Source organism: Ranitomeya variabilis, chromosome 4, assembly GCF_051348905.1.
Source record: "Ranitomeya variabilis isolate aRanVar5 chromosome 4, aRanVar5.hap1, whole genome shotgun sequence".
Classification (NCBI taxonomy): domain Eukaryota; kingdom Metazoa; phylum Chordata; class Amphibia; order Anura; family Dendrobatidae; genus Ranitomeya; species Ranitomeya variabilis.
In genome coordinates, this window is record NC_135235.1 from 736,269,665 (window position 1) to 736,287,961 (window position 18,297).

The 18,297-nt window shown below is 43.5% G+C and overlaps 1 protein-coding gene across 9 annotated transcripts in view; it reads right to left on the reverse strand.

Annotated features, from left to right (window-relative positions):
* Window positions 1-15,597: 15,597 nt before the first annotated feature.
* LOC143768012 (oocyte zinc finger protein XlCOF7.1-like) overlaps window positions 15,598-18,297 on the reverse strand; it is a 281,134-nt gene continuing 278,434 nt past the window's right edge. For 5 of the 9 annotated variants that reach the window (XM_077256641.1, XM_077256642.1, XM_077256638.1 and 2 more), the window contains one exon: window positions 15,598-17,139. In XM_077256641.1, the coding sequence (XP_077112756.1) occupies window positions 15,947-17,139 (1,193 nt within the window). In that variant the 3' untranslated portion in view covers window positions 15,598-15,946. The remainder of the gene's footprint in view (window positions 17,140-18,297) is intronic. The other 4 variants (XM_077256643.1, XM_077256639.1, XM_077256637.1 and 1 more) reach the window with 1 other exon arrangement.

Below are 18,297 nucleotides of genomic sequence, written 5' to 3' on the forward strand. Positions count from 1 at the left end.
CAGTGTTGCCAGCTGCACATTTAGATCCAGTATCTGGGTTTCCAAACGCACAACGTGCTCACATCTCGCACAGCAGTATGCACCCTCGACCAGCTGGTCAAGGACTGCATACATGTGGCAAGATGTGCACTGGATGGCATTAACAATTGTGGAGCACATTTCCTAATGGGGATTGCACCAGACAGAAACGTTAATTAAAAATAAATACAAAGTATTAATTAAAAACAAAAAAAAAAAACAGAAGCAATTCCTCCCTTGGAAACTCCCTGATTCCAAAGTCACTGAATCACAAGTCACACACTTACCGCCGTTCACACTTACGCTCAGGTCACACTCAGCTCGCTCACACTCGCTGTGCTGAAGATTTATAGATTTTTTTTTTCTCTCTATCTCCCCTCAACAGCAATCCACCTTGCTGTTCAGATGCACTTCCAAAAAGGATCTCTTGGAGGTGGGGATTCGTGGAGGGGGCACTTTTCAGCGGTTGGCCCGTGTTGAGTCCAGGTGGATCTGGACTTTAAACACGGTCCAACCTGCAGGTCTTAATGATAATATCAGCTATGCCCCCTTCCTTTAATTATCTGCCGTCATTGGTACTTGTTGTGGTTTGGCGCCACTTTGGGGTCGTTGTTTTTGGTTTTTAATTGTTTTTAACTGTTTCGTTGTTATCCTAGTGTACTCTGACCTTGTGAAGTTTGCATACCTGTCAAGACCTATCTGAAATCGTCGGATCAAGTTTTTCCTGAGCTTCAAATCTACGTTATCCAGGGACTACGACGTATCCACTAGAAGATTTGTTTGATGGGTCCCTCTATATGTATTGTGCCACCCTTCTTATGTTTATGTATAATGATCTGTATATGGTGGGCATTTTGTATTGTTTGTATATATTTTTTAATTTAGATTGTGTATTGTTTATGGTGCTTAGTTGCGCATCCGTGACTTAGGTTTGCGCTTTAGATGGTTTATGCCCTTGTTGCCCTGGATTAATCCTGGTTGCCATGACGATTTGTTCCAACTTCCCTTTTGGGGTATATAGTTTTTTGGCATTCCCGAAATATGTATATAGGTATTTGGTATTGGGTTAATTTTTCCTTTGGAGGAATGTAGTATTGTATAGAATTGGTTTTTGATAGGTTTCACTCACGTGATTTATGCATACATTATCCGGTTATGGTGGTGTTATTCGTGCCGTCGGGCTCCTCTGCGCCGGCGCGTTCCTGAGGTGGTGGTTGGACGCTTTTGGTCACATGGGGCCCCTGTGATCTCTGGCGTCCTTCGGCTTTCTTTGGGGCACGCTGACGCTACGGTTGCCATGACGCTGTGTGACCACTTCCGGCCTCTCGTTTTTCCTCACTTCTGGGTTTCGTCTTTTTAAACTCCGTGTCTACACACTCTGCATGCCCCCTGACGAAGGTTTGACCACCGAAACGCACGTTGGGGCGGAGGCACTTCCCCAGGAACTTCTGTCCTCATTGCAGTGGGTACCTCTCTGCGGCAGCGTACTTATTATTATTATAGTCTTAATTACAGATGTTGGAGACCGGTAGTCTTATATTTAATTGCTAGTCTGACACAGTATATTGCTAGCTAATTAATACTTACATTACTACGGTCTTAGGAGATTTCCTCTGTTTTTCTCTGCTTGCTGCCTGCGGCATGGTTTCCCACCCTTGATGGATTAGTCCATATACACTCTTATTTATTTTGGGTTTGTTTATTTTTTAGGTTATTTTTTACATTTTGTTTATTTTTTCTGGATTTAGCTGGTATATACTACAAGTATGTGATTAGGATAAGTATTATATTTCTTGGGAACCGTTGTTCCTGTGCATGTGCCTCCTGCTTTTTATTACAGCATCTTCTTTGTGCTGCCATTTGTATATCTCCCTCCTTACACTTTTTTATTGCTAAAAATAAAGTATTTTTTTGATATAATTGTTTGACCATTTATCATCTTTTGCTTGTGTTATTATCTAGAGGAGATCCGCATGGTGGAATGGGCCAACCAGTGGCGTATCAAGGGGGGGGGGAGACGGGGCATGTGCCCCGGGCGCAGCCGACAGGGGGCACCAGCAGGCCGCCTGATGATGTGGCGGTCCAAGGAGGCTCCTTGTCGGCAGCATTCTGCCGCCCCCACACTGAGATACTCACCTACTCCTGGCGCGGTCCCTGCAGGCCTCTGGAGTGGTTCCTGTTGTGGATAAACTTGGCACACACGTGGTCAAATGAAAGTGAGATTTAATTGAAAGAGAGTACATACAATATTGACGTTTCGGTCTCAAATTAGACCTTCATCAATGTACCTCAGGACGAGCGGTGGATGCCGCGTCCGCATAGCACAGCACCGGCACCAAGTGTAGCCTGCTATTTATAGCTGTACCAGCCACAAGCAGAGGGATTAATCTCCTATTAGAACGTCAATCTGTGAAATACTCTGAGAGGTACATTGATGAAGGTCTAATTTGAGACCGAAATGTCAATATTGTATGTACTCTCTTTCAATTAAATCTCACTTTCATTTGACCACGTGTGTGCCAAGTTTATCCACAACATAAGTACGGTTTGGGCACCTACTTGTGCACCACAATTTATAGTAGTGCCTACGGCTATCTTCCACTCTGGAGTGGTTCCCTGACGCCGCAGCTTCTTCCTGTACTGAGCGGTCACATGGTACCGCTCATTACAGTAATGAATATGCGGCTCCACCACTAAGGGACCGCTCAATACAGGAAGAAGCTGCGGCACCGGGGAAGCAGGGACTGCACCACGCCAGGAGCAGTGAGTATAACGGGGAGGGGAGCACTGCGCTGAGCGATAGTCACCTGCTCCTCGTTCCGGCACCGCTGTCTTTAGCATCTTCAGCAGTGACACTGAGGTCAGAGGGCGCGGTGACGTGGTTAGTGCGCGCCCTCTGCCTGAACATCAGTGCAGAAGACGCTGAAGATGGAGCGGCACCGGAACGAAGTAAGGCGAATATTGAAAGTGCCGGGTGCCTGAGCGACGGAGAGGTGAGTATGTGATTTTTTTTTTTTAATCGCAGCAACAGCAAATGGGGCAAGTGTCTATATGGAGCATCTTATGGGGCCATAATCAAGGTTTGTGCAGGATTATATGGGGCTCCTGATTCAATATGGATATTCAAAAACACTTAACCTACTGATGTCTCAATTAATTTTACTTTTATTGGTATCTATTTTAACATTATGGGGATTCAGGAATGTACCTTGGCTTGGTCAGTTTCAATAGAGTTAAGGTTAAAATGGGGAGGTTTGGGGGGGCGCCAAACTGATCCTTTGCCCCAGGTGCAGGAAAGGCTAGATACACCTCTGGGGCCAACATACCACCAACAGTGTGTGCCAACCTTGTGAAGACTTACAGATAACGTTTGACCTCTGTCACTGCCAACAAAGGATATATAAAAAAATATTGAGATGAACTTTTGTTAATGACCAAATACTTTTTTCCACCATAGTTAGCAAAAAAAATCTTGCCAAATCAGACAAGGTGATTTTCTGGATTTGTTTTCTCATTTTGTCTCTCATAGTTGTGGTCTACAAATGATGACAATTACGGGCCTCTCTCGTCTTTTTAAGTGGGAGACCCTGCACAATTGGTGGCTGACTAAATACTTTTTTCCCCACTATATATATATATATATATATATATATATATATATAATTATCCCTTGATTAGAAGATTCACTGAGAAAAGCATAAAACTAAACTTTATCAATTCCAAAAGTAAAACTATACCCAAAATTCACCCCCTGAAGTTTATTCGGAAGGTGACTAATAGAAAAAACATGTACCCCACGTCGCTGTATATAGGGTGAGGTGAAGTATACACACTCGCTCTCCAAGCCTCTCATTTCTACTGGTTTCGTTGGCCTCACCAAAGATGACTCATCAAGAGACTATTTAATATTGACCTATATTCAAGCGAGACTAAACGAAAAAAAAAATAAAATCATGTATCATGTTATCCAAAACAGTCAGAAAACTAGGCATATATTGGCAGATCCCAGACTTCAAACTATATGCTTCGGAAGTGTATAAGCCACTCCAGTGTCAGGAATAGATAGTATGTCAAAATACAGTATACCGATCAGGGTACACTTAACTTCCAGAGATCATTTCCATATTCATACTAAATACCGTATTTTCCGCGTTGTAAGACGCACTTTATTTCCCCCAAATTTGGGGGGGAAATGGGGGTGCGTCTTACAAAGCGGATATACCGCTTACCTTTACAGGCTGGGATGAGGGGGTGTCCGCTGTCGCCCGCCACCACTGCCGCGGTTGTCCGCTGCTGCCCCGGGTGATGCTGGAAACTCTGGTGCTGCAGGGGGCTCTGGCGACATTTTGTAAAAGACCAGAGCCCCCCTGCAGTTCATCCATGCGTTCCTGTGTGACTGACTCCGGGAAAATGGCCGTCGGAATCTTGGGAGATGAGATTTCAGTGCTGAGATCTCATCTCTCGAGATTCCGGAAGCCATTTTCCCGGAGTCAGTCATACAGGAACGCATGGACAAACTGCCGGGGGCTCTGGCCTTTCTCAAAATGACGGCAGAGCCCCCCGCAGCACCGGAGACAGCCCTGCAGCCCCGGAGACAGCCCAGCAGCACCGGAGCCCCCCTGCCAACCGCCTCATGCCAGCCTGCAGCACAGGAGCCCACCTGCAGACCCCCTCATCCCAGCCTGCAGCACAGGAGGCCCGCTGCAGACCCCCTCATCCCAGCCAGCAGCAATGCTCCACTCTTGCCTCCAGAAACGACCCTGGGACCCAGATCCACCGCAGCCACAACCCCTGGTAAGTAATAAGACGCTGTAATAATTATCGGGGATAACTCAGGAGACTATTTGCGTGGAACAAGACAACTACAGTACACAGTTTTATAAGTGGTAAAGTCTATATTATCACACGGTGATTCAAACAGGTGCAGAGAGAAACTCAAGTCCACAACACTTGGTGCAAATAATAAACGCAGCTTAGCAGTCTATAGGAAACTTCAGAGGAAAATGCAATCAAGCAGAAAGTCTATGAAGCATAGTTATTCTTGAGGAAACTTGACACGAATAAATCCTTGTCTTAGTCCAAACACAGATAGATATGCTTATAAGGCAGTTCAAATCATATCTTAGCTCAACCAGGGAGGCCTGGTTAATAGTCTCAGGTTATTGCAGAGCAGAAACAGCTTACATGTCCAGCAAATGCAGATGGAAGTAAACACGAGCAGCAGATGAAGGAGGATTACTGGAACTGGTGTACGCAGCAGGAACTCAGAGCAGAGTAGCAGGATCACCACACAGGTTCACAGGAGCAGGTGTATAGCCAGGGAGTAATCAGAGGTCAGGAGCTGGATGCAACAGACTGAAGGCTGGGGTGGAGTTTTATAGCAGGAAGACACAGTGCACATGAGACAAAAGACGCCATCTTGGAAAAGGGCAGTAATGCACAAAAGGTAAAAAATGTTCAGAGCCTCGACTGGATAGATCGGTGGGCCTGCCTACTTCCTGCTCTGGTTCGGGACCTGGCCTGAATAATCTCATGCGTGACACTCCTTTGGTGGACATATGGCGAGTGTTGCATCCGACGGAGAGAGATTATACCTGTATGTCTAAGGCACACAAGTCCCTCTCACGCATTGATATGTTCCTGGTTGGTGAGTCCCTTTTGTCGGAGGTGGTGGAAGCAACTATAGGGGATGCTGGGATCTCTGACCACACACCTATTATTTTGCTTCTTCGCTGTGGCCGGAACGCACATCAGCCAGGAACATGGAGATTCCCAGCCTATTTGGCTAAGAGCAGAGAGTTTGAGACGTTCCTCAAACAGGAATGGGGTAATTTTGTTGATGACAATATTCAGCATTGGGATGATCCTGTACTCATGTGGGAGACGAGTAAGGCAGTTATGAGAGGGAGAATTATAGCATATGTGGCAGGGAAAAAGAGAAAGGCTGGACAGGAGACGAGAGACCTCCAGACTATGGCCATACTAGCCTATAGACGGTACCTGGGATCTGCTGATCCAGAGGATTGGACACAATGGCAGGATGCTTTATCATTACTAAATGCACATTTGACTAAGATAGCCCAACAGAAAGTGGACTTTGATAAACAGCATTTCTTCCGATGGGGTAATAAAATAGGAACCCTACTGGCTAGACTGGCAAATCCAAGAGGTCCCAGACAGAAAATCCCGCTTCTAGTGGACCCCATTTCAGGGGCTCATCTGACTAATAGTGAGGACATACTACAGGCTGTTCATACCCACTACACGGCTCTTTATTCTACACGGGGAGGAGACATATCTTCTATTACAGATTCTTTAAATTCTTTACAGTTACCTATATTGACAGACTCCCAGCGCACAACCCTTGAGATGCCTATTACATTAATAGAGATACGCTCTGCTATCAAAACAATGGCAAACTATAAATCTCCAGGACCGGATGGTTTACCTGTAGAATATTACAAATTGCTCTCCCCTGATATAGACCCCCTCCTCAAAGACCTACTTAACTATTATTTAGAAGGAGGTGCATCCCTAACCTCTTTTAACTCTGCATTAACTTCCCTAATTTTAAAACCGGGTAGAAGCCCAACACAGATAACATCATACAGACCCATATCCTTGTTGAATCTGGATTATAAGTTGCTGGCAAAGATTATGGCTAATAGAATACAGATGTTTCTCCCCGAGATTCTTTCGCCGAACCAGTATGGTTTTACCCGTGGTAGACATTCGACCATTGCCATCCGCACGGCAATTGCGGCCACTATAGTGTCAGCTAGAAACAAGAACTCTCCTAATATCTTACTCAGTCTGGACGCGGAGGCTGCGTTTGATAGTGTAGAGTGGCATTGGATGCACGCAGTGCTTGAGAATCAGGGATTTGGTGAGAAATTTGCGACATTGATTAGACTTTTATATAATTCACCTAAGTCCAAAATTATAGTTAATCAACAACTAACGGAAGGGGTGGAGTTAACCAGAGGCACTCGTCAGGGTTGTCCACTTTCCCCCATCCTATTTAATCTTGCCCTTGATCCTCTTATACGTGCTTTAGAGTCCCTGCCATTGTTTAAAGGGATACGGGTTGGGAGACTTAGTTTAAAGCTTACGGCATTTGCAGATGATATTTTGCTTTATATTGCCAACCCAGAGGAGGCCCTCCCTGGAATTATAGCCCTTATGGAAAGACTGGGGGCTATGTCCGGCTACTCTATTAACCCAACTAAATCTAAGGCACTTAACCTGCGCGCTTCGCGCAAACCACCATGGGCAGGGTTGTATGCTTTTGAATGGTGCAAAAAGGCATTGCCCTACCTGGGTGTACTTATAACTAAAAACCCTCATGATCTTCAGAGAAGTAATCTTTTTCCTCTTATACAAAAAATTAAAAAAGAACTGGAAGGATGGCAACATTTAACCCTTTCATATTTGGGTCGGGCATATCTGTTAAAAATGATTGCTATTCCACAGATACTTTATTTTATACAATCCCTCCCAATATTGCTTTCTCCTAGTGATTTGCGGGTAATAAATGGTATGTTTCGTACTTTTATCTGGGCAAAGAAACATCATGCTATTAGTATGGACATATTGGAACAACACCCATCAAATGGAGGTATTAATTTTCCAAATTTAGAAAATTACAACCTGGCGGCGCTGCTTCGTTATCTTAAAGACTGGATTCATGATACTTCCATATTCACTAACACTCAAGTAGATCAGAATCTGATACCTCATACCAACTTATTATATCTACTACATACACATAAGGAACTGTTACCCTCCTCAGTGCTAGATAATCCTTTGCTAATGGTGATATGGAGGGTATGGCATAAGTTACGACATAGACTTTCTCTTAATGCACATTCTTCACTTTTCTTACCAATATTTGGGAATCGAGATGTTGGGTTGAGAATGGGAAGGGAGGACTTAGATGCCAGATATCGGGTCGTGACAGTGGGTTCCATATTAGACTCTTCGACACGCAGACCACACTCCTGGTCAATTACTAGGAGATACCTTCCCTTGACAATGGGGTGCCTTGCGAATTGTGCGACCTTGGAAGTCTATGCTATAAAGGTCGGAGAGAGGTTATCGGATATAGATTGGGAAAACCCATTTGATACCATACTACGTAATAGGTCTTCACTATTCCACTCTACCTCCAGATTTTATCTCTTTTTGAAAAAGGGGATGGACTACACTAAACGAAAAGCAGGCCTTCCAAGATGGCTCTCTCGTTTCCCAGCCTTAACCCCAGAGCATATCCTTAAGGCAATGTTTTATGCTTGGAAGGCTTTACCGGCCTCTTCTTATAGGGAAATGTTGCTCAGATTGTACCATGGCACATATATATCCCCACATCGTTCGTTTCTCATGGGCCTATCTCAATCGGCTAATTGTTTAAAGTGTGCAGCTCCTGGGGCAGACCTTTTTCATCAATTTTGGGATTGCCCGGCTATTGTGAGGTTTTGGGGGGAAGTGAGGAGCTTCTGTTTAGATCACCTCTTGAATTATCTACCTTCCACGGCAGAGTGGGCGATTTTGGGAATATGGCCTGGGGAAGCTTTAAGAATTACAAGAGGGGCCAAACGTTTGGCATCTATAGTGTCCATGGTAGGGAAAAAATGTATATTACAACAATGGATAACAGCGGAACCTCCAACACTGATAATGTTTTTAAATAAGCTAAAACATGTGTTCCGTATGGAATGGATAGAGACACAGTTGGGGGAAGATCGTATGGTATCCCGCTTTTTTGATACTTGGGAGAGTTTTATTGACATGTTCTCTGAAGAGGTGAGAATTCATCTTATAGCTTGTTTTGAACAGTCCCCATGGTATATTACTAGGATGGTGGCAGGCGATCCCCCGATCCGATCTAATGGACAGGATAGGGTGGGATAGGAGTGACAAAGCATCAAATAATTGTTGCCAGTGGGTTGGATGGTTTTTACAATGTAAGGATATTGTTGGTTCGATTAATTGACATGATAGGGTGTGACGGAAGCGACATTACACTAAATAATTGTTACTTGTAGGTTATGATAGTTTCAATAATGAAAAGTTACTGTTTGTTTTATAATCTTTATTTTGCTGTTTAAAAATGAAACAAAAAATAAGTTAAAATGAAGGTTATCTTTCCTTTGAATATGTGATACTGTCGAGCTTACTATTCTCATGGTCACTAATTGTATTCACACATGTTTCAACTATTTGATGCCCATGAGACGCTGAATTGTATACTAATGCATGGATCTCTGTATTGCATAATTTTGTGAATATGAATATTATATCCTTCAATAAAAAACTTTTAAAGGAAAAAATGTTCAGAGTCCTGACATTACCCCTCCTTAGAAGCGGCCTCAGGACGATCCTGGACCTGGTTTCTCAGGGAATCTCTGATGAAAACGAGAAATCTTCTGTCGGGCATTGATGTTTTCCACAGGTTCCCAAGAGTCTTCCTCAGGGGGATATCCCTGCCATCTTATCAGATATTGGAGCCGATTCCAGCGAATCCTGGAATCGATAATTTCCTCCACCACAAATTGTTCTTGCCCATCAATCACCACAGGCTGCGGAGGTTGCACAACACATCCCTGGAAGGTATTAGGAGATACAGGCTTTAGTAAAGATACATGAAAAACTGGGTGTTCCTTTCATTGTCCTAGGCAGCCTCAGCCGGCAGGCCACAGAGCTCACAATACCGTTGATCTTGAAAGGGCCAATTAATTTCTGTCCAAGTTTTTGTGAAGGAATGTTTAACTTCAGATTTTTAGTTGCTAACCACACGGAATCTACTACCTTGAACATGGGTGCAGGCTTACGGAATCTATCAGCCGATCTCTTATAACATTCTTGAGCTGTGGTCAGGGATTCCTTCAGAAGCTCCAGATTTTGTCTCATCGCAGTCAGCCTTTCCTCTACTGCCGGAACCGGAGAATTAATTGGAGACCTAGGTAAAATACATGGATGATAACCGAGATTGGCAAAAAAAGGTGTAAATTTAGTGGAGGCGCTCTGAGAATTATTATATGAAAATTCGGCTAACGGCAGCAACTCCAACCAATCATCCTGGAGATGGCAGACATAGCATCTTAGATATTGTTCCAGCGTCTGGTTGGTACGCTCAGTCTGACCATTTGTCTGGGGATGGTAAGCAGAAGAGAGACAGACATTAATATTGAGTGCAGAGCAAAACCCCTTCCAGAATCTTGAAGTGAACTGTACTCCACGGTCAGAGATGATCTCATCCGGAACCCCATGCAACCGAAAGACATTCTGTATAACCAAGTTCACTGTATCTTTAGCTGAGGGGAGGCCGGTGCACGGAACGAAATGAGCAGCTTTAGTCAGGCGATCAACTACCACCATGATTGTATTCATGCCCCCTGATGTAGGCAGCTCCACAATAAAGTCCATTGATATAGACCCCCAAGGGCGGGACGGAACAGGTAATGGTTGTAGAAGACCCGTAGGTGCCACATGAGGAGTCTTGTAACGGGCACATACCTCACAAGAGAGAACATAGTCCTTGGTATCCTTCAGGTAATTCTTCTCTGCTGAGGTTAGTCTACGGGAAAAGAAAGCACAAGGATGTAGCAGACCCTTCTCTCCAGTTCTTTGGGAGAGAATAGCCCCCAAAGCATTATCAGAAGCGTCCACCTCCACAATGAAAGGATGTGTTGGATCTGGGTGTATCAACAGCGGTGCTGATGTGAAACAGATCTTAAGCCGATCAAAAGCTTCTTGAGCCTGTGATGACCACTTAAAGGGCTTTTCCTTCTTTGTCAAGGAAGTAATGGGACGGGGAATATCAGAAAAATTTCGAATGAAGTGTCTGTAGAAATTTTCAAAACCAATAAAACGTTGGACCTCCTCAACGTTCTTGGGTACCGGCCAGTCAAGGATAGCCGGAATCTTACCAGATTCCATGTTCAACCCCTGTGGAGAGATGATATAACCTAAAAACTGTATCTCAGAACGATGGAACTCGCATTTCTCCGGCTTAATATACAGATGGTTCTCTTTCAGACATCTTAAAAGTTTTGACATGTTCTTCATGTTCCTGTAGAGCAGAGGTGTCAAACTGCATTCCTCGAGGGCCGCAAACAGGTCATGTTTTCAGGATTTCCTTGTATTGCACAGGTGATAATTTAATCACCTGCACAGAATGATTCCAGCACCTTGTGGAATGCTAAGGAAATCTTGAAAACACTCATGGTTTGAGGCCCTCGAGGAATGCAGTTTGACACCCCTGCTGTAGAGAGTCAGAAAAGATTAGTATATCGTCCAAATAGATCACTACAAATTGGTCCAACAAATCTCTGAAAATGTCATTAGCAAGGTGTTGAAACGTTGCAGGGGCGTTACAAAGCCCGAAGGTTATCACAAGAGATTCAAAGTGTCCATACCGGCATCTGAATACTGTCTTCCACTCATCCCCTGGATGAATACTCACCAAATTATAAGCCCCACGAAGATCCAGTTTAGAGAACACCTTAGCATGGCGGACTCTTTCCAGTAATTTGGGAATCAGAGGCAAAGGGTAACGGTTTCGTACAGTTACCTTATTGAGTTCGCGATAGTCAACACAGGGTCTCAGGGTCCCATCCTTCTTCTTTACAAAAAAGATAGGTGCCCCTGCTGGTGAGGAAGAAGGACGTATGAAGCCTTTGGCCAGATTTTCATCAATATACTCCTTTAAGGCTTGAAGCTCAGGTGCCGCCAAAGGGTATACGTTACCAAAAGGAATAGCTGCCCCCGGAAGCAGCTCAATGGGACAGTCATAATGCCTGTGTGGAGGAAGCTGATCTGCATTCTTCTTGTCACAGATGTCAGAGAACTCTTTATATGCTGGAGGTACAGAAAATACCTGTACATGTGGTTCCGTAGCCGTGGACTCAGGGACAGCTTCTGTTAGCGCTGAGTTGCTCCTTGTTGGGAAGATAATCTCCTTGGTCTCCCAGTTGATAATTGGGTTCTGAGAACGCAACCAAGGAATGCCTAAAATCACAGGAAAATGAGAAGAAATTAGCAAGAAAGAAAGTTGCTCCTGATGATTAGGCTCCAACAAAATTTCAACGGGTACGGTCTCCCGATCCACAGGCCCAGAGATTAAAGGTGACCCATCCACTGTTTCCATGGTAATTGGAGAGGCTCTTTGCTGAATTTCAATACCATGTTCCTTGGCAAATGCGATATCCATGAAATTGCCACCTGCACAAGAGTCAATCATAGCTGCACTGGAAATCCACTGTCCTGAGCACAGGATCTTAATAGGGAGAGAACAGTGAGAGTTCTTTTCCTTCAGCTCCTTGGGGGGTGAAGTCATAGAAAGTGAATGGAATACAGTGTTTAAAGGCAGGCTACATTCAGAGATGTCAGATTCATCATCACAGTTGTCATACTCCCCTATTGCTGCTAGCACCTTTTTAGGCCGTCTAGGACACTTAGGACAATTGATCAAGAAGTGGTCAGACTGGCCGCAGTAGAAACATAGACTTTCACGAAGGCGATGCTCCCGGCGCTCATTGATCTCACGCCTCTGAACAGAATCAATTTGCATGGGCACCTCCTCCACCTCCCGAGAGGTTTTACCTGCAGGCTCTTTGGAAGGAAGGGAAAACTTAGAAACACGGTTATATGCAGCAAATTTCTCCTGCCTACGCTCAGTAAGGCGAATGTCTATGCGAACACAATGCTGTATAAATGTCTCTAGCTCTTGTGGTGACTCAGAGCGGGCTAGTTCATCTTTTACAATACTAGACAGACCCCTTTTAAAAATAGGCAATTGTGCATAACTGTCCCAATTGGTATCTACCGCTAATCTCCTGAATTCAGTGGCATACTCAATAACAGAACGTTTAGCCTGGCGCAAAGACAACAAAGCAGATTCAGCGGTTGCACGGCGATTAGGGTCATCAAACATTAATGCCATAGCGGCCAAGAAATCATCCAAGTTATTTAACCGTGGGTCACGAGACTCAATCATCGGATTCGCCCAGGCGAGCGCTCGTGAGGTCAGTAGCATTATTACACACAATACTTTGGATCTATCAGTAGGAAAACAGTCAGCATGCACATCAAAATATAGCATACATTGATTCACAAAGCCACGAAATTTGTCGCGATCACCATTAAATCTGAATGGGGGCAACTTAGGTGGGCTAGCTGGTGGCGGTTGCCCAGAGGGTAAAGTCACTTGTGCAGCTATTTGCGTGCTTATGTCCTGAAAAGCCCGTCCATACTGGGACTCTATGCCAGCAAGTTTGTTTTCCTGGGCTGCATGCGGTTGCTTAAGTCCTGCAAAGTTTGTCCAAACACTTGTTGATTGTGTTCAAAGCTTCCAAAATTCTTTTGCAGACCTTCCACATCTTTCTGCAGTGATATAATTATGGAAAACACCTGCTCTAATCTGCTTTCTGCAGTTATTGTTCCAGCAGTCTCCTTTTTTAATGGCTAGATTATCCTGTAATAATTATAGGGGATAACTCAGGAGACTCTTTGCGTGGAACAAGACAACTACAGGACAGTTTCATAAGTGGTAAAGTCTATATTATCACACGGTGATTCAAACAGGTGCAGAGAGAAACTCAAGTCCACAACACTTGGTGCAAATAATAAACGCAGTTTAGCAGTCTATAGGAAACTTCAGAGGGAAATGCAATCAAGCAGAAAGTCTATGAAGCATAGTTATTCTTGAGGAAACTTGACACGAATAAATCCTTGTCTTAGTCCAAACACAGATAGATATGCTTATAAGGCAGTTCAAATCATATCTTAGCTCAACTAGGGAGACCTGGTTAATAGTCTCAGGTTATTGCAGAGCAGAAACAGCTTACATGTCCAGCAAATGCAGATGGAAGTAAACACGAGCAGCAGATGAAGGAGGATTACTGGAACTGGTGTATGCAGCAGGAACTCAGAGCAGAGTAGCAGGATCTCCACACAGGTTCGCAGGAGCAGGTATATAGCCAGGGAGTAATCAGAGTCAGGACTTGGATGCAAGGCAGAATACTCTAGCACAGACTGAAGGCTGGGGTAGAGTTTTATAGCAAGAAGACACAGTGCACATGAGACCAAAGATGCCATCTTGGAAAAGGGCAGTAATGCACAAAAGGTAAAAAATGTTCAGAGTCCTGACATACGCATGGATTATAAGACGCCCCACCAATTTATTAAAAAAAAGTTTTTTTCTCCTCAAAATTTGGGGTGCGTCTTATAATCCGGAGCGTCTTACAAAGCGAAAAATACTGTAATTGCACAGATCTCCCAGGCATTATGGTTGCACATATCCCTAGTCTTTATAAAGATATTGCAATCATTCCCTGACAAACCGCAGCATGACCATTAGTTAGAAGGTGCAAATGATCTTTGGAGCAGGTAAGTTTCTGCAACTGGAGTGGCTTATAAACTTACAAAGCATATAGTTTGATGTCTGGGATCTGCCTATATATGGCTAGTTTTCTGACAGTTTCGGATAAAATGATACATGATTTTAGTTATTTTTGTCTAGTCTCGCTTGAATATAGGTCAATATTACATAAAGTCTTCTGAGTCGTCTTTGGTGAGGTCGATGAAACCCGTGAAAATGAGAGGATTGGAGAGTGAGTGTATAAACGTCACCGCACCCTATACACTGAGATGTTGGGTATATGTTTTTTCTATTAGTTAATTTCCAACTATCCTTCAGGGGGTGAATTATGGGTATAGTTTTACATTTGGAATTAATAACGTTTAGTTTTATCCTTTTTTCAGCAGTCATGAGTCATGACAAGAGACAACCCATTTAAGAAGATCCAATTTAGGTTAAAACTATTCCATCATTATGAACATAAAAAAGGCTTCTCCCCTATGTGACATCTTTGATGTTTATTAACCCCTTCCCGACCTGTGACACCACGTAGGCGTCATGAAAGTCGGTGCCAATCCGACCTGTGACGCCTATGTGGCGTCATGGAGGGATCACGTCCCTGCAGATCGGGTGAAAGGGTTAACTCCAATTTCACCCGATCTTCAGGGACAGGGGGAGTGGTACTTCAGCCCGGGGGGTGGCTTCACCCCCCCGTGGCTACGATCGCTCTGATTGGCAGTTGAAAATGAAACAGCCAATCAGAGCGATTTGTAATATTTCACCTATGAAAACTGGTGAAATATTACAATCCAGATATGGCCGATGCTGTAATATTAACAGCCATGGCTGGAAACCCTGAACTTCCCCCCCGCCACCGCCAATGATCTCCTCCCCAGTCCTCCGTCCTGTGCTCCACTCCCCTCCGTCCTCCTGTTTGCTCCCCCTGCGCTCCGATCCCACCCCCGTGCTCCGATCCCCCCCCCCTCATACTTACCGAGCCTCCCGGAGTCTGTCCGTCTGCTCCCGGGGCGCCGCCATCTTTCAAAATGGTGGACGCATGCGCAGTGCGCCCGCCGAATCTGCCGGCCGATTTGTTCCAGGTACATTTTGATCACTGTGATAAAACCTATCACAGTGATCAAAATAAAAAAAATAGTAAATTAATCCCCCCCCCTTATCACCCCCATAGGTTGTTTCCAAAATTGTGCTGATGTAAAGTAGACATGTGGGTAATGTTATTTATTAACTATTTTGTGTCACATAACTCTCTCGTTTAACAGAATAAAAATTCAAAAATAGAAAATTGCGAAATTTTCAAAATTTTCTCCAAATTTCCATTTTTTTCACAAATAAACACAAATTATTGACCTAATTTTCCCACTAACATGAAGCCCAATAGGTCATGAAAAACAATCTCAGAACCGCTAGGATCCGTTGAAGCGTTCCTGAGTTATTACCTCATAAACGGACACTGGTCAGAATTGCAAAAAATGGCCAGGTCATTAAGGTCAAAATAGGCTGGGTCATGAAGGGGTTAACAGTTGATTTCCAAGTAAAATATTTCCCACGTTAAGAAAACAAAAAAGGCTTCTCCTCTGTGTGACTGCTCTGATGTCTAACAAGACTATCTTTCCGGTTAAAACATTTCCCACATTCTAAACAGGAAAAAGGCTTCTCCCCTGTGTGAGTTCTCTGGTGACCAACAAGATGTGATTTATTGTTAAAACATTTCCCACATTCTAAACAGGAAAAAGGCTTCTCCCCTGTGTGAGTTCTCTGATGGGAAACAAAATGTGATTTCTGTGCAAAACATTTCCCACATTCTGAGCATGAAAAAGGCTTCTCTCCTGTGTGGGTTCTCTGGTGCTTTGCACAAACTGATTTATTGTTAAAACATTTCCCACATTCTGAACAGGAAAAAGGCTTCTCTTCTGTGTGAGTTCTCTGATGAGAAACAAAATGTGATTTCTGTGCAAAACATTTCCCACATTCTGAACATGAAAAAGGCTTCTCTCCTGTGTGGGTTCTCTGGTGCTTAGCACAATCTGATTTATTGTTAAAACATTTCCCACATTCTGAACAGGAAAAAGGCTTCTCCCCTGTGTGGATTCTCTGGTGCGTAACACAATCTGATTTATTGTTAAAACATTTCCCACATTCTGAACAGCAAAAAGGCTTCTCCCCTGTGTGAATTCTCTGGTGTATATCAAGCGCTGATTTCTGTTTAAAACATTTCTCACATTCTGAACAGGAAAAAGGTTTCTCCCCTGTATGAGATCTCTGGTGAATATCAAGAGCCGATTTCTTATAAAAACATTTCCCACATTCTGAACAGGTACAAGGCTTCTCCCCTGTGTGAGTTCTCTGGTGGGTAACAAAATTTGATTTCTGTGCAAAATATTTCCCACATTCTGAACAGGAAAAAGGTTTCTCCCCTGTGTGAGTTCTCTGGTGTATATCAAGCGCTGATTTCTGTTTAAAACATTTCTCACATTCTGAACACGAAAATGGCTTTTTTGCTTTAGGAGCAGTTTGTTTTTTATTGCCTCTTTTTGGACTCTGATTTTCCTTAGTAGTCGGTAATAAATCAGAAGATGAGACCTGCTTCATAGGATCGGATGACAGATCTTTGCTGTGAATTGATGATGCTATATCTGGAGTAATAGCAATCACTTCAGTTGTATCTTGCAGGATCTCAAGATCATTAGATTTAAAAATTGAAGATGTCAGCTGTCCCTCTAATCTCCAGGTACAGTCATCTGCTAAGATAAAAAAATATGTTTTAATAAAATATCCTTGAGTTTTATATTTTTTAACATTTCTACTTAAACTGTCCATAAAAATGGCAAGCTTTGTAAAAAAAACTTTAATAATTTACCAAGATAATGGCAGTCTTGCAGTGTGCTCAAACAACATTTAGCAATACTATAGCGAGAGGAACCCACTTAATTTATAGTGCGTGTCTCCTGAAGCCCAATTTGGGCACTATATGTTGGGTAATAAAATGGAAAATGTGTAATTTTTCACTCTCCAACATCACTACCAAGACAATGACAGTGCACAATCTAATAGAAAACCTTGTTGGATGAACCAGTAGTACATGGTGTTCAACTGTTTGTTCACTCTGCCTCCCAAATATCGAATAAAAAGAAACCAATCTTATGTAGGTGAAAAAAAATACCAATTCTCCTCTCACAAAAATCAAGTCTCCACTCAGGTCCATTATCTGTCAATGGAAAAACAGAGGTTCCCACACTATTAGTGGCTCAAAGGCTATTGAAAAGCAACAAGGTTTCCATAAACCAATTCAGCAAAATCCGCTCTCACTTCTGAGTCTTGCAGTGTGCTCAAACAACATTTAGTATCCCTGTATTTAGCAATACTATAGTGAGAAGAACCCACTTAATTTATGGTGTGTGTCTCCTGAAGCACAATTTGGGCATTATATGTTGGGTAATAAAATGGCAAGTGTGTAATTTTTCACTCTCCAACATACTTTCTGTACATTAACATGCAGTGTGACTGTGGAGTCAAAATATTCACTCCTAAGGATTATAACCCTCAGTGAATGAAAATGGAATCACTTTGTGGGGATTTGGACTGTTCTGGTTTTCTGTCATTTAGTTATATTAAGGCTACTTTCACACTAGCGTTAACTGCAATCCGCCACAATGCATCGTTTTGCCGAAAAAACGCATCCTGCAAAAGTGCTTGCAGGATGCGTTTTTTCCCCATAGACTAACATTAAGCGACGTATTGCGACGGATTGACACACGTCGCAACCGTCGTGCGACAGTTGCGCCGTGTTGTGGCGGACCGTCGGGACCAAAAAACGCTACATGTAATGTTTTTTGCTCACGACGGTCCGCATTTTCCGACCGCGCATGCGCGGCCGGAACTCCGCCCCCACCTCCCCCGCA